This window comes from Bicyclus anynana, chromosome 10 (genome assembly GCF_947172395.1).
Source record: "Bicyclus anynana chromosome 10, ilBicAnyn1.1, whole genome shotgun sequence".
NCBI classification, from domain to species: Eukaryota; Metazoa; Arthropoda; class Insecta; order Lepidoptera; family Nymphalidae; genus Bicyclus; species Bicyclus anynana.
Genome location: NC_069092.1, coordinates 9270552 through 9285593, shown reverse-complemented (window position 1 = coordinate 9285593; position 15042 = coordinate 9270552). Strand labels below are relative to the sequence as shown.

At 35.2% G+C, this 15042-nt stretch overlaps 2 protein-coding genes across 3 annotated transcripts; one reads left to right on the top strand and one right to left on the bottom strand.

Annotated features, from left to right (window-relative positions):
* Nucleotides 1–86: 86 nt before the first annotated feature.
* LOC112042981 (probable ATP-dependent RNA helicase pitchoune) lies at nucleotides 87–7453 on the bottom strand. Of its 2 annotated transcripts, XM_024078213.2 has the most exons (9): nucleotides 6999–7432; nucleotides 6306–6461; nucleotides 5474–5635; nucleotides 4931–5072; nucleotides 4314–4476; nucleotides 3519–3671; nucleotides 2215–2382; nucleotides 1072–1246; nucleotides 87–247 (listed from the first exon to the last, which is right to left on the bottom strand). In XM_024078213.2, the coding sequence occupies exons 1-9, from the start codon at nucleotides 7240–7242 to the stop codon at nucleotides 153–155; spliced, it is 1458 nt and encodes a 485-aa protein (XP_023933981.2). In that variant the 5' UTR covers nucleotides 7243–7432; the 3' UTR covers nucleotides 87–152. The 2 variants fall into 2 exon arrangements, with proteins under 2 accessions (XP_023933981.2, XP_052739904.1); XM_052883944.1 differs by lacking the exon at nucleotides 87–247 and having other exon boundaries at nucleotides 1079–1246; nucleotides 2215–2368; nucleotides 6999–7453.
* Nucleotides 7454–9714: 2261 nt separating this feature from the next.
* Nucleotides 9715–14610, top strand: LOC112042969 (spermine oxidase). Its single transcript, XM_024078201.2, has 8 exons — nucleotides 9715–9870; nucleotides 11220–11402; nucleotides 12185–12394; nucleotides 12463–12679; nucleotides 12802–12980; nucleotides 13077–13341; nucleotides 13420–13523; nucleotides 14271–14610. The coding sequence occupies exons 1-8, from the start codon at nucleotides 9806–9808 to the stop codon at nucleotides 14500–14502; spliced, it is 1455 nt and encodes a 484-aa protein (XP_023933969.2). The 5' UTR covers nucleotides 9715–9805; the 3' UTR covers nucleotides 14503–14610.
* Nucleotides 14611–15042: the final 432 nt, after the last annotated feature.

The window sequence follows — 15042 nt, the reverse complement described above, 5'->3', positions numbered from 1 at the left end:
TAAATTTTTTTTTTCGACATATCTAGTCATATTAGTTATCTAAAATCTTCAAAGGCAGTTACATAGACATAAATAAAAATAACGTGTAAATAATACTTAACATTTATTTTGTAACTATGATACATTTATTTACACTTATTACAATAAATTATTTAAGTTTTACATTGTTTTGTTGGTGCCGTGCCTTTATTTGCTAGTAACGCGGCCATCCTCTTTCTCGGTCTATGCTTTTTACTGAAACCAACACCTGAAAACATTCATGAGGTTATTATCGATTTTCTACCTACTTGCATGTTGGAATAAGGTCATAGGTATCTAGCCAAAGACAAAAAAAAACATCTCTTCTGTATATTATCACTATCGGACCCGGTGAAGCTTTGCTTTGACTTTTGTGCATTTCTTCCCTACCTCTACCCTACCCTAAAAAAACTCCGTAAGGACCATCCTCGTACTTCAAGGGAGTATTCTAAAAAAAGAATTAGCAAAATCGGTACAGGCTTTCTCAAGATTTGCGCTTGGGAAGATTTAAGATAATTTTTGTATAGAAGATTTGTTTTAATCTTTTTAAAATTTTCTCTCTGTAAGAATCATCCTAGTACTTCAAGGAAGTATTCTAAAAAAAAGAATTAGCGAAATCGGTACAGCCGTTCTCGAGATTTGCGCTTAGGAAGATTCAAGATTCATTTATATACCTATACGAGTAGGTATATTATATAGATCAGATTATGGATCTCCACAATTGGACTTAAGTTGCCTGCATCCAACGATGTTGCTCCACCTCGGGGATCGACCGACACTGCACGTTTTCCAGTGTGGGGTCATATTCTCTTCCCGGACCAAGGTGCGTTTGGAGCCCTCGTAACTTTAATTTTAAGTTTTCGACTATGACATACCTAATCTTGACCTTTTAAAGTGCTTGTAAACTAAGCCAAATTGAAATAAATGAGTTTTGAATTTTATTCCTACTATTGAGACGAGATTTCACGTCCATGGATTATTCAATGTAACCCTTACATTGCCACTTTAAATACAAAATACCCGTTATCAATGGTTCGTTGGTCAAATACTTACGTATATCTACATCAGGTTTCTGGTCTAGACCGAAGGAGCGAGCGACGCCGTCTAAGTCCATGTCGAGCAAGTTGAACACATGCTTCAACTTCTTCACTTCCAACGCACGAATGTAACCTTCGAATGCTTCAATCGCTAATTTGTTGAATTCAGGATCCTCCATGGCTTTGTTCATCTGTAATCAAATTTCAAAAAAAGAATTAATTTTTTTACTATTACAAGTTAGCCCTTGACTACAATCTCACCTAATGGTAATCAATATCATTATCAACCCATATTCGGCTCACTGCTGAGCTCGAATCTCCTCTCATAATGAGAGGGGTTAGGCCAAATTGTCCACCACACTGGCCCAATGCGGATTGGCAGACTTCACACACCAGAAAATTAAGAAAATTCTCTGGTATGCAAGTTTTTCCTTCACCATTTGAGACACGTCATATTTAATTTCTTACAATGCACACAACTGAGTTGGAGGTGCATGCTCCGGACCGGATTCAAACCCATACCCTCCGAAATCGGAGGCAGAGGTCATATCCAAAGAGTTAAAAAATCTTTTGTGGGTTTGGGTGTACTCTTCTATAACAAGATCCCCAAGACTGTGATGGACTTGCCAATGCAAAACTTTAAGCAATGTGTTTAAAAACATTTACTTAGTCGAGGTTACTACACTATTGATGAGTTCCTTAACGATAAAGGTGCTTGGAGGTCATTGGATCAACTTCCACCTTCACACAGGAAATAAAACTATAAGAAATTGTAATTTAATTGTTATCAATTGTAAAATATATTACTGCATGACTTTTTCAAAAGAGCAACTATTGAGTTTCTTGCCGGTATCTTCTCAGCAGAACCTGCCTTCCGAACCGGTGGTAGAATCTTTATAAATAGTCAACTGACGTGTCAAAAGTGCTTATAAACTGAGCCTACTTGAAATAAATGAATTTTGAATTTTTTTGAATATCCATTAGGCTATCACCACAGTAAACTTATATATCTACCGTGCTATCACGGCTATGGGAATGACATTTGCTATTGACAGGTCACGTGATCAAGATCTGCCATTCCTATACATCTTTCTAGTTTTCGAAGCGTTAGCGATCATAGAAAGAGAATCAACGTGCCACTTAGCTAGGGGGGATGTACCTTCAGCTTCAAATCTGTGTATCGATCCCACAGCTCGTACTTGTCGAGGTATATTCTGGCGTGTTGCAAGTAGTCGAGGAACCCCTTCTCTTCGGGCCGGAGCAAGAGAACCGCTCGACCTTCCGCGCCCAGACCCCGCGCTGTTCTGCCCACTCTGTGAATGTATTCCTGGAAATTACAAAATTAGTTTATTAGAATTTATTAAGCTTCGTTTACACACACTTTTGAGACATCAAGTTTCTGGGTTCGATCCCCAGGTAGGCTGATTGAGGTTTTCTTAATTAGTCCAGGTCTGGCTGGTGGGAGGCTTTGGCCGTAGCTAATTACCACCCTACCGGCAAAGACGTGCCGCCAAGCGATTTAACGTTCCGGTACGATGTCGTGTAGATACCGAAAGGGACACAAACAAGTTTTCATCATCATTTACCATCAGGTGAGATTGTAGCCAAAGGCTAACTTGTAAAGTATTAAAAAAAAACAAGTTTGACTATTTGTAGAAACACAACCATCAGTTCAGAAGGCATAATAACCTGTAATGCTAACTTGGGAGCAATTAAAGATAAATAGACAAAATGTCGTCTAATAGCGGCAGAGTTGTCCCAGTCCCCAGTCCAGGGGCCTCTATGTGTGAAAACAAAAATTAGTAAAATGTAATTCATAATCTCACATAAAAAAACATATACATATAAACATAACCGCAGTTTTCACTTCAGAAATGACAAAAGTTAAAAAAGTGCGACCAATAGATGAAAACATCCAACTAATGTTAAGTCACTGTCATATTTATTTTAAACGAGCATTTTTATTAATTTAATCTTTACCTTTCATTTGTTGGGACCCCCAAGTATATTTGATACAGGTCCCCTCCAAGGCACGTGCGCTACTTTTTAACCGACTTCCAAAAAGGAGGAGGTTGTACGTTCGGCTGTATGTATGTTTTGTTTTTTTTTTTGAAGGCGGTGCCAAGCCAGTGTCGTGTTTTAATTAAAGCTGTTTCTGAAAGAACCACAGAAATTTTGTAGTTTAAACGTGTTTAATTAAAACATCACTGGCTTGGCACCGCCTTCAAACTGATCCGAAGGTAGCAAGTAGTTTTTAGTTAAAGTTAATTTTTGAGTTGGAAGTCGGTTGAATTTTTTTTATTAAAATTTTTATTTAAATAAGGTTTTAATATTTCAACTAAACACCACCACGCGTTCCCGTGATAAAGACAGAGAGACAACAATAAGAGAAAAGGGTTCTGTTATTTACTTAAGAAGTAACCTAAAAATTAACAAAAGACCAATGATGACGATGTCACTTACATTAGCATCAGAGGGTGGATCAAACTGTACGATCCAATCCACGGCCGGTATGTCCAATCCTCTCGCGGCCAAGTCAGTACAGAACAACGCCATCTTGTCCGCATTGTAAAAACTGTTTATTGTGGACGTTCTATCTGCTTGGTTCATTTTTCCCTAAAATAATAGTAGACTTTACCTTTGCCATTTTGAGTAAATACGTACACAGTATATACAGGGTGTCTTGTAATTAATGGATAATACGAAAATGAGATACACCACCTAATTATCTAAAACTAATTTGAAGAGTTTTCCACAAATCCCTAGGGTCACCACGTTATATTTTTTTTTTTTGATTTCTCAAATTTTTCTTTCTTGAATCAGTTTTTTCAATGCTGTTGTAACTAAGATTTTAAAGATCTGATTTTTGCTATACATTGTGAATTAAATTACCAATCCACAGAAGAGGAGCGAGGCAGAGCCGAGAAACGGAGAAATATTAACCAATAGGATTGCACAGATCTCCGCTCCTCTCCAGTGGACAGAAACTTGCAAGCTAGTCTAAAAATTTATATAAAAATAAGGTTAAAAGGTAAGCGGAGTGGGGAATCACGATCAACTCGGCTCCGCATTACTTTCTAACTTCGCTCCACAGCCACGCTCTTCTCCGGTGGACAGACACAGTACATAACTCCGCTCCGCATTAGGTTTCATTTACACAAGCGGCAACTCTCTCGACGACCGCAGTCGACTGCAGTCTTCTCCGCTCCGCTGGCTCGCTCCGCTTTAGTGGACGTACAGCCTTAAAGTGATACTTACATGAATACACAGTACTGGCATATTGCAGTAGTTACTCAGAAATTCGTGATGGAACTCCACAGATTTGCAACTTGAAAAGAAAACCATGATCTTGCTGTTCTGTGTCTTCTTTAGCAGTTTGTGCAACCAATGAAGACGGAATTCAGTCTCACATATTACATATCTGAAATATAAAACAGTTTAGTTAGTTATTTATTATTGAACTAGCGGACGACCGCGGCTTTGCATGAAAATCGATGTAAACTTTTTACCCCTTTACTTATAATTATAATTTCGCGTGGTTTATATAAATATCAAATTACTAAAATATAACCCAAAACATGAACAATTTATATTTAATAATATAAAAATGACTCCATCCTTGATCACGCCATCACGTGTGAACGGCTGAACCGACCGACGTAGATATATACGTAAATAGTAGGTAGTGTAGGGTAGGAGTAGAGTAGGGTAGGGTAAGCTAGGGGTAGGGTAAGGGTAGGGTAGGGTAGTTGAAAGTTTACATCGAGTTTGATAATAATGTCTGCCTTAATTAAACATTTTTGTGCACCGCTTAATATTATTAATGTGATAGTTTTGATTAAATATGTTTTTATGGTCTGGAAAATGTTTCTCACCCCTGTTTAAGTCCTTCAACAGTAGCCCTATCATTGTCTTCATTTGTGTTGATTGACTGCACACTCTCCTTCATAGCAGACCTGATTAATGCTTCAGTTGTCTCCGATTGTGTTGCACTGAATAGCATGGTTTGTCTGTTCTCTATAAAATATAGACATACATCTGTTACTTTGAAACTTGTATTATGATACAAGTTTTTATTGTTTCTAATTATGATATTAATGTATGAAATAATTTTTTTTTTCATGAAACATATTTTCAGACATATACAGTATAAAGCAGGCTTTACTTTTTATTTCAATTTTATTTTTTATTACTCCAGTGTTAACCTAAGTTTGGCACACTTTAAGTCAATAAAAGTGTTTTTCAGATAGCATGGCATGTACAGTGACAGTTGCCTTATGACGTTCATACTGCATACCACTGAATAATGAATTGTGGCAAACTTTCAAGAGTGAAACAAACTGTCACCATACTCATGCTATCTGAAAATCACTATAATCCCATTCAAATATAAATTGCAAATAGTATAGTACACTTACTTGGAAGGCGACTAATAATTTGCTTCAGGTCCTCTTCAAAACCATATTGGAAAATTTTGTCAGCCTCATCTAATATGAGACAATTCACCTGTCTGTAATCAAACTCCTTAGTTCTCATGTGATCAAACAACCTGCCTGGAGTAGCCACTACTATATTGACCCCTAAAAATACAATTTTTTGTATATCCATTAGTCAATTCTCAATTTTAACACTATCCAGTACATAATACAGAACTCAGTTAAAAACAGCAATGTCATTTTTTTTTCTTGTACGGCCAATCTGCGATCAGTCCTAAGACTTAAACCTCAACAAATATGTTGAGAGTGTCTTTGTCTTGTGGAGGTCGATCCTCATTAGGAGTCGGCGCTTATTTGGTGCGTCCTGTTTTTCAAATTAATAGCATTGTCATTTATAGCAGAAAAAAATGTAAGTTGGTTGGTAACCTGCACCTTCACCTCTACAAAAGCAAAATATAATATTCAACTATGCATTGTTTTATACCTTATGCACTGTAGCAAGGTGCGGTTGACAGTTGGCTTACGACATTCATAATATGTACTATTATCGTGAATCACGACAAACTTTCAAGTGTGAAACGAACTGTCACCTGCACCATTCTGCAGCACAAGAACTATAGTTATAAGTTAAGTAAGTAAAGGGATTCGACTGAGACTTCAATAAAAACTCTGAGGCTGAGAAACCTTCTTCATGAATTAATCTATTTATGGGGAATACAACATGAAAGACCATTCAATACTTTTGATTTTATTATGAAAAGACGGACAGACGACAAAGGACTTTGTTTTATGTGTAGATATCATTAAACATTACCTTCAGCAAGGGCAGCACTTTGCATTTTTCTGTTTTCTCCCCCTATCACTAGTGTTGCCGTAATAGATTCATGATGAGGATAAATAATGTCTTGTAGCACTGTGTATGTCTGTGTAGCCAGTTCCCTTGTTGGTGAAATTATTATACACAGTGTTCCTGAAATAACACATTTGTATCATGCAATCAGTCAAAATCAAATATATCACTGCCTATGTGCAGATGAATTGTAATTTATAAATTCAAAGTCAGAATTAACTGATTTCAATTGCTAAAAGCATACAAGCATTTTACTTAAAGTATGTTATGAAATAATGGTGATAATAAAAATCTAAAACTTAGATTATAAGTTTTATATTAACAGTATGTTGTGTGTATTTTTGGTCAAGCCAATCTGCATTACATCCAACTCCAGGACCCTTTTTCTTTTTAGATGTTTCAAATACTGATTTGGATGATATTAAAGAAGAACATAGACTATTGTTGTTGATAGCATATTATTAATATAATAGAAATAGAAAAACATGATTTTTTTTTGTGGATGGACTTGGTCAAATTCAGCACAGAGAAAGATGATCTGTTTTAGTAAGTACTTATTACCAATTAGACTACTGATATTGATATTCCTACAGTTACAGAATCTCTGGTGTGGCTGAAACCGCGCAGCATAGCTAATATCACATAAAATAAACATACCTTGTTTAGAATCAGCTAAAGCTTTCACCACTGATTCGACGGCTGGTATTAAAAAGGCTAAAGTTTTCCCTGAACCAGTCTTAGCAGTGGCGACTACATCATCTCCGTTTAGAGCTTTAGGAAGCACTTCGCTTTGAATATCTGTCATTTGTTTGAAACCCATGTTTTTAATTGCAATCAAAGATGCCTTGGATATTTTATCTTTGAACTCCTTAAACTTGGGATTTTTAATTTTGCCTTCCATACTTGCTTAGCTCAGATATTAAGTAGTATTAAACATAATTACTAGGAGAATCGAAGTGTAATTACTTTTCACATTCACAGTTTTAAATCACGAATGTATCACATATGTATGTGTTTATCTTTATCACTGAGGCGGGATTTATATGTAAGAATACTGTGTATTGATACAAACTATAGTTTATATTTAGACAATTATTATGATTTATTCATAGGAATTAGGAAAATCAAATAAAATAGCAACAAAACAACAACATAACCTCTCAAATAAAGCACAAATCACAGACGACAAACAAATCTATGTATTAATTTACTTTTTGCGACAAATGTAGACATCGTAAAAAATCCTAAACGAAAACGGAAGAGCCATAGATAAAATGTCTATAATTTTTTTTTTATTGTGGTCTAGCCTTAGTCCATTAAAAAGAAAGGACCTGCCTCGACCTGTATTTCTACTATAATTTTATCAAATTTGTAATAAAAACGATTTCTAAAAAGAATTGATTCTTTTTTTTGGTTTGTAACGTTCAAAAATATTATTAGATGATTACCTATGACCCATCCAATAAATACCTAAGTATATTAATATAATTTTGAAATGATTGTGAAAATATTAAAATAATTGTTGTTATTATACTCGTAATTTTAGGCTACATACCTAATACATAACAGGCTAGTTGACACATTTTTTAAGTGGTCTTAAATAGTTCATTACCATTCTACTAGACTAAAATTTTTTTTTTCATATTTTTTCGAGACTTAATTACATGAACGTTTTAGTTTTTAAATATGTTTCTGACAATACGAGCCAAAACGTAGGTCGGCCATCACAGACTATATTTCAACTGTTTCTCAAAAATATAAATTAACAATTTAGTTCAACATTTAGTACATCAAGTGTGTTAGTGACGTCACAAAATGGTCGACAGCGTTTTTGACGTTTCGAAAATTTGAAAAAATATGCGATATTTAAATGAAGTTTTAGCTCAAACTTTGTTTGCTCCCGATTTTCCTTATAATATTCCCAACTAACAACTTCGTAAAAGACGAAACTAATTAATTAAAAGTTCAAATTTTAATATATTAATTTTCACTGAGACTAAAAATGAATTATTCTTTATAAGAAGCGTGGAAAGCGTGTTGGATCTCGTAGAAAACAGGGATCAACCAACTATAGCTTGCTTAATTCGCAATAAATTAACGGGAAAAGCCGTTGAAGCGCTTTCGGAGTGTGTAGATTTTCACTCGTGGCAGAGCATTAAAAAAACATTAATCAGAAGATTTGGAGAAATGCGGGATGAAATTCAAATTGTTCAGGTTCAAATTAATGCAATTAAAAAAGATAGGCTGGATATTAAAACATGAAAAAATGGCGATCAATGTTCTATTACATTAGCTCTCACCAATTTTAGCTTTAAGTGCTCGCGTTCAGAGAATCGAAACCCTCGAAAGAACGACAGGAGGAATTAAAATTAAAAAATCCCACCACTCGATTCGCTGAACAACAAAAAATTACAACATCTGCTAGTAACATATTTAGACCGAGACAGCAGTTACAGCCATAACAGAAACCTACTATTTTTAGAGGTACTCCACCTTCACAGTTTAGTAGTAAAATTCCTAATTATAATAGACCGGACCATCGTCTTCGTCATCGTCGCTCCCAGGTCCAACTTCTTATAAATTAAACTATCAGTCTGAAGACACCTCCAACTTTTACGAGGGTCTTAACAACTTGTTTGAAGCAAAATTTTCAATCAGATACGAGACAAACCACGAAATGTAGTACACGTAAATTTATGCGGAAAGGATTTGCCGTATGTATATATTAAAGATTTAAGTGGCCGATTCTTAGTAGATATCGGAGTTTCGCAGTCCCTTATCTCACCGGACGCTTTATTATATAGAAATACGCGCATGGAACGCGAAACAAATTACATTCGTACAGCTCACAGCGTTAAACGCCATGATAAAGTAGTGTTTATAAAGTTACCACATTTGTTCAAATGCAATTACACACACAAATTTTTGGTGTCCGACTTCGATATAAAAGATAGACATATACTGTTACGGATTTTTTTTTAGAACTTTTAAAGGGGAACAATACTTCCATACATAATTTTTGCAAAACTTTAACCGTTTACGCAGCGCACGCAAGGGAAGCTCTCTCAATAGGAAAAATCCCCCGATTTTGAGACATTCTTCATTGGTGATCCGCTTCTATGAGTCTTAGCGTAATAATATATAGCCTATAGCCTTCCTCGATAAATGGGCTATCTAACACTGAAAGAATTTTTCAAATCGGACCAGTAGTTCCTGAGATTAGCGCTTTCAATCAAACAAATAAACTCTTCAGCTTTATAATATTAGTAAAGATACACAAACTATACAACAACAAATTATATTCTATCCACATTTTTCGTAAATTGGGTAATGACATTCATTCATTTCATTATTAAATTTAAACGCGCCCTAATCACATTATACCGATAGCCACCTATTCATTCGCACGTGTCGTTTATCGAATCAAGTTATTACTGTTGTGTACGTAATTTATAAAAACAATCATGGAAAAAAGATTTCTAAAATTATTTTTTCTTGTTTATAGTTTGGAATACGCCGCTTGCTACGTGTAAGTTAGCACTTATTTACTTAATATACCTTATCAAGGTAAAATCGTGACAGGAGTGATGTCTGATTAATTAATTGTATACGTATTTAAGTACATATCTAGGTACACACCCTCTTTTAAAATACAATGTTGAGATAATTTGCTCGCTCTAGAATCAAAACGATCATTATTTTTTTAGGTTTATTATCTACACTAAAAAAAAATATTTTTCAAGACCTATATTATTTTACGACTTTGTAATATTTTAATATTTTTAATTTACATACTCAGTTACTCATGCTAAATTATTGCTTTCCAGTAGTAATAGGCTCTGCACTAGACCGCAGACAGCAAACATTACGAAACTATAAGGGTTCCTTGTGGACTACGGAACCCTAAAAACGCGCATTATGATGGGAGTGCACTGTTATTAATGGTCTAAGGCACTGGCCAACGCGCGAGTCAAACTTCCGCAGACGAAATCGCGGGCGTAGGCTAGTGTTTCAATAAAGTAAATCAGTTTTCTAGCGATAATTAAATAAGATCAAAGGTATACTAATGGCGTTTCGTAATGATAAGTTCAGAGGTCTGAATAACAGTGCCTACTTATCTATCTAATAATTATTATCATGTACCTATCTCGTAAACAGAATTAGTTTATGACAATTAAAGAGAAATATTTCAGCGTTCTTAATTTATACTTTTAAAGAAATTTTCTAACGCGAACGTGAACTACGCGGGTGAAACCGCGGGGCCACTAGTGAAGAAGTATATAAAGATGAGGAAGAAAGGTAGATTGCAGCCAAAAATATTATTAGTTACAGCATTTTAGTTCAACTACCTACCTACTCGAAGAAGCAGATTGAGGTTTTCATGATTGGTCCAGGTCTGGCTGGTGAAAGGGTTTGGCCGTGGCTAGTTAACACCCTACCGGCAAAGACGTACCACCAGGGGATTTAGCGTTCCGGTACGATGTCGTATAGAAACCGATTTTCATCCTTCTCCTAACAAGTTAGCCCGCTTCCATCGTATATTGCATCATCACTTACAATCAGGTGAGATAGTCAAGGGCTAACATGTAAAAAATAAAAAAAATCTCAGAGATTACCGACCAAGTAAAATTTTAGTCTTCAAGGAGTATTTTACTTCAGAGGGCCTAGTGGCAGTTTGATATGGCGATCACGTTAACGTAAACGCGAATTTCTAAGGAATTGAAACAGCGCCATCTAGTAGCACTACTGTGCAACTATTTCAATTCCTTATAAATTCGCATTTACGTTAACGCGATAGTAACAGTGTGAAAACATTTAAAAATTCTCACTAGGCACGCTGTAAAACATTAATTTAACTTGTTCATATTTTTGGTACAGACCCCAAACACGTGAATCATACGATACTATAGTCATAGGTGTCGGATCATCTGGGACCACAGCAGCTTCTACTTTAGCTAAAGCTGGAAAAAGAGTTCTTGCATTGGAAGCTGAAGACAGAATTGGTGGTAGAATAAAAACAGTGCCCTTTGGCGACGGAGTTGTAGAGCTTGGAGCCGAATGGTAAGTTTTACAAAAGATATACCTACACGAGTTTTCCTTTAACTATCTACTTTTTTACCCTTATGAATATTTAAGGTTGTTTCATCATCATAAAAAATATTTTAAGTAGGCACTTAAATAATATCTACCGAATAATTACTTCGATTTTCTTGTTTATGTTAGGTATGTTATTAATGTCCAAGTACGTAGTTAAATATTAATTTTATTATTATTATGGTATAATAGTTAGTTCCCATACAGTCGTAGTCTCGTACCAATCATTCTTAACGAAGTTTAATTTCATATACAAAATACATAGTAACGTATGTTGTAGGCATATCTTCGGCATTTTTCTTATAGAGTACCTAGGGCAAACAGTGTAAAATATTTCAAACTTTTTTGCATTACGTAATGTGGCTGAATATTTAAAAATTTATGTGTTGATGTATTGTTAGTCCAATCAATGACGAACGCACTTCTTTTTTATTTTGTTAATAAGGTACGCGAACATCGCCGCGCGTTAAATCTAGTAGTAAGTATTTTTTATTTGAAGACAACCCAAATGTTATTTGAGCAATAAAAATAGTAATGAAAACTGTAGGTAAATAAAACGGCTTGCTAATAATTTTGTTCGAACTGAATCGCGCCGTATTGTGCCGTAGCGAGAGTCGCTATTTATTTAAATGAGGTTGCGGAGTGAATCTTCTGTACTTTTACATATGTTTTCTATGATATTAGTAGGATTATTAATATTTTTTTTTAATTTTTAAAAGATTTTAATAGAATTATTATCTTTTTCGCAGGATCCATGGTTCAGAACATAGCCGAGTCTATGAGACGGCCGTAAAAAATAACATATCGGTATATCCTGAAGATTCAAATTTCAAAGTATTCAAATCGGATGGCAATGAGGGTAACAAAGAATTAATTCAAGAACTTTTGACATTTTCTTTAGAGACTGTTGCCCCACCGTCGCATAAGCCTGAACCACTTGGAAACTTCGTTACCAAAAAGTAATAATTTAATAATTTATCAATTTTTGAATTAAAGGTAAATTTTAACTTGATCAATATAATTTCAGATTAACGGATTACCTTGAAAAGAAACATCCCGAAGTTTTGAATGACCAAGAATTCATAGACGAGTTTTTAGATTTAGCAAACTTCATCGTCAATAGTTATCAGGCGTCCAGTGATTGGAACGATGTCACAACTGATTCGGATTATGAAGCGCTTGAAGGAAATCAAGAAATAAGTTGGCACCGATATGGCTATAAAACATTTCTCGAGTTACTATTAGTAAGTTTGGATGTTTGTTTTTTTTTTTTAATTTGGTTCAACTGTAGGTATGCAATGCCTCTGAGTTTTCCACACATAATTCTTCGAATCTAATTCGTTAATAGTTACTTATTTGTAAACAGAATACGTACAATAATGGACCTGGCTGGCCATCATTAGAAATTAAGCTTAATAAAGAAGTCACTTTAATTAAGTGGCCGAAAAATTCGACTGGCGATGTGGAAGTGCTATGCAAAGATGGATCCGTATACACGGCTAATAATGTAATTGTTACTGTATCTCTGGGAGTGCTGAAAGAAAGGTAAATTTTACAATTACAACCTGACATAAAAAATATAGATTCCTACCATATAAATACACGTAAAAAAAGTTGAATATTTTATGTTTGGATTTCTAGGCATTCGACCATGTTCTCACCGCCTCTTCCCGAAAGAAAAGCAACTGTTATAGACAAATTAACCATCGGAGTTGTGGGTAAAACAATATTTTCTTTCCCACACGCTTGGTGGCCTGACGTTACACAGTTTATTCTGTTTTGGTCCTCCGAAGATCGAGAGGTGTATAAAGATAATCCGTGGGTACTACAATTAAAAAGTGTGGGTAAGCCATTGGGATGTGACAATTCGTTGAGTCTCTGGGCCAATGGAGATATCGCTAAATTGGTGTGTTTTCAAGTTTAATATTTTCGTTTTTAGATTATCCTAAAGGATCACTTATGCAATTTTTATAAAAACTTTCAGATAGAAACATTACCAGAAGATGTAGTAAGGACTAAAATGATGGAAGTTTTAAAAAAGTTTCTTGGTAAAAACGTGACTGTACCAGAACCAACCGATATGATAAGGTAAAAAAAAGTGTGTGTCAGCTCCGACGCACGAATGTAGTTTACTCTTTCAAATCGACCGTCTAAATAGTATGTTGCCCCGCAGCATATACTATGTACGTCTCAATACTTACGCCTGAAAAGCGACAGCGCACGGTGAAAGGTGCGCAGAATAGGTTGCGCACAAAAACGTAACGCTGTCATTTGTTCATCGAATTTTACTGCCCATATTTTTTTCATACCGGGGGCTATACATATATGAAAATCGATTCTTAAGGAGTAAACTCCAAAAAACCTTATTATTTGGCCCTATTAGGTACAATATTAATTACCTAATTAGGTACAATATTAAGCAAGTGAAATTACAGAGTTAACCATACGAGTACTAATATAAATAACAAAAAGACTGCATCTATCCTACAGCTCCAGCTCTAGCTATAGGTAGGTACTCGTACGAGCAGACGTTTAAAAAAATTTGAAAACTTGCTTATTTACACCGGAACGGTTGAATCGATTCTAATGATACTTTCACTGAAAATTAGATTAGGTTACGGAGCAATATTTAAGCTACTATTAACCCGAAAACATCCATGATTCTCGCGAGATTAGTTTAAACCTCAATTTCACGAGGACGAAGTCGCAAGAGTCCGCTACCCAGTTATAATTTTTATTTTTTTTTATTTATCCTTTTTTGAATTCTTGTAAATGTTGATAGAATGCAAAACACTATTAAAAATTTATAAAAAAATATATAATTATATTTTGTAGGTCACAGTGGTTTTCTAATCCATTCACAAGGGGTAGCTACACGTATGACAACCTCCTGAAACCTGACTACCCCAATGCTCGCGCAATTTTAGGAGAGCCATTACTTGATGCTTTAGGAAACCCCAAGGTGTTGTTTGCGGGAGAGGCAACTGATTTAATTCATTTTTCTACTGTGCACGGAGCAAGCGAGTCCGGATATAGAGAAGCTTCGAGATTATTACCTACTACATAATAGCTACAAGCAATATTGGTTATTAGTCCTTCAATGTGTTTTGTCTTTGACGGTGACGGTTTTTACATTGTTATACTAATAATATAATGAAATAAAGTTACAAAGTAATATTTTGTTTTAATTATGACATACACTATATTCGCCATAGACTTAAACGGTGAGCCTAGTGGCATTTTTCAATGTTTTCATAATGTAACGAAAACGTAACCGTAAACGCGAATTTCTAAGGAATTGTAACAGCGCCATCTAGTGGCACTACTGCACAACTATTTCAATTCCTTACAAATTTACAGTTTACGCGTACGCGTTTACGGTTACGCGATAGTCACTATGTGAAAAAAAACTGCCACCAGGCACTCGGAACAAATAAAAAAACATGAAACTGGATACGATTTGTCACCTACACCATCCTACTTCGAACAAACAATTATTGTGAGGTGTCGGGTAGCAGCGACAGTGATTGTAACTACCATTATTTTGTGGTAGAGGAAACACCTCGAGCAGGTTCCAGGACTTGTGAGTAGGTTTAAAGGATCCTTT

Bases quoted from the DNA above. Each gene is read 5' to 3' on its own strand.
- LOC112042969 (XM_024078201.2), top strand. From the start codon at position 9,806: ATGGAAAAAAGATTTCTAAAATTATTTTTTCTTGTTTATAGTTTGGAA. The intron at 12,395-12,462 runs GTAATAATTTAA...ATATAATTTCAG, and splicing joins GGAAACTTCGTTACCAAAAA to ATTAACGGATTACCTTGAAA. The intron at 12,680-12,801 runs GTAAGTTTGGAT...ATTTGTAAACAG, and splicing joins CATTTCTCGAGTTACTATTA to AATACGTACAATAATGGACC.
- LOC112042981 (XM_024078213.2), bottom strand. From the start codon at position 7,242: ATGGAAGGCAAAATTAAAAATCCCAAGTTTAAGGAGTTCAAAGATAAA. The intron at 6,462-6,998 runs GTATGTTTATTT...GTGTTATTTCAG, and splicing joins TTTAGCTGATTCTAAACAAG to GAACACTGTGTATAATAATT. The intron at 5,636-6,305 runs GTAATGTTTAAT...TTGTATTTTTAG, and splicing joins AAGTGCTGCCCTTGCTGAAG to GGGTCAATATAGTAGTGGCT.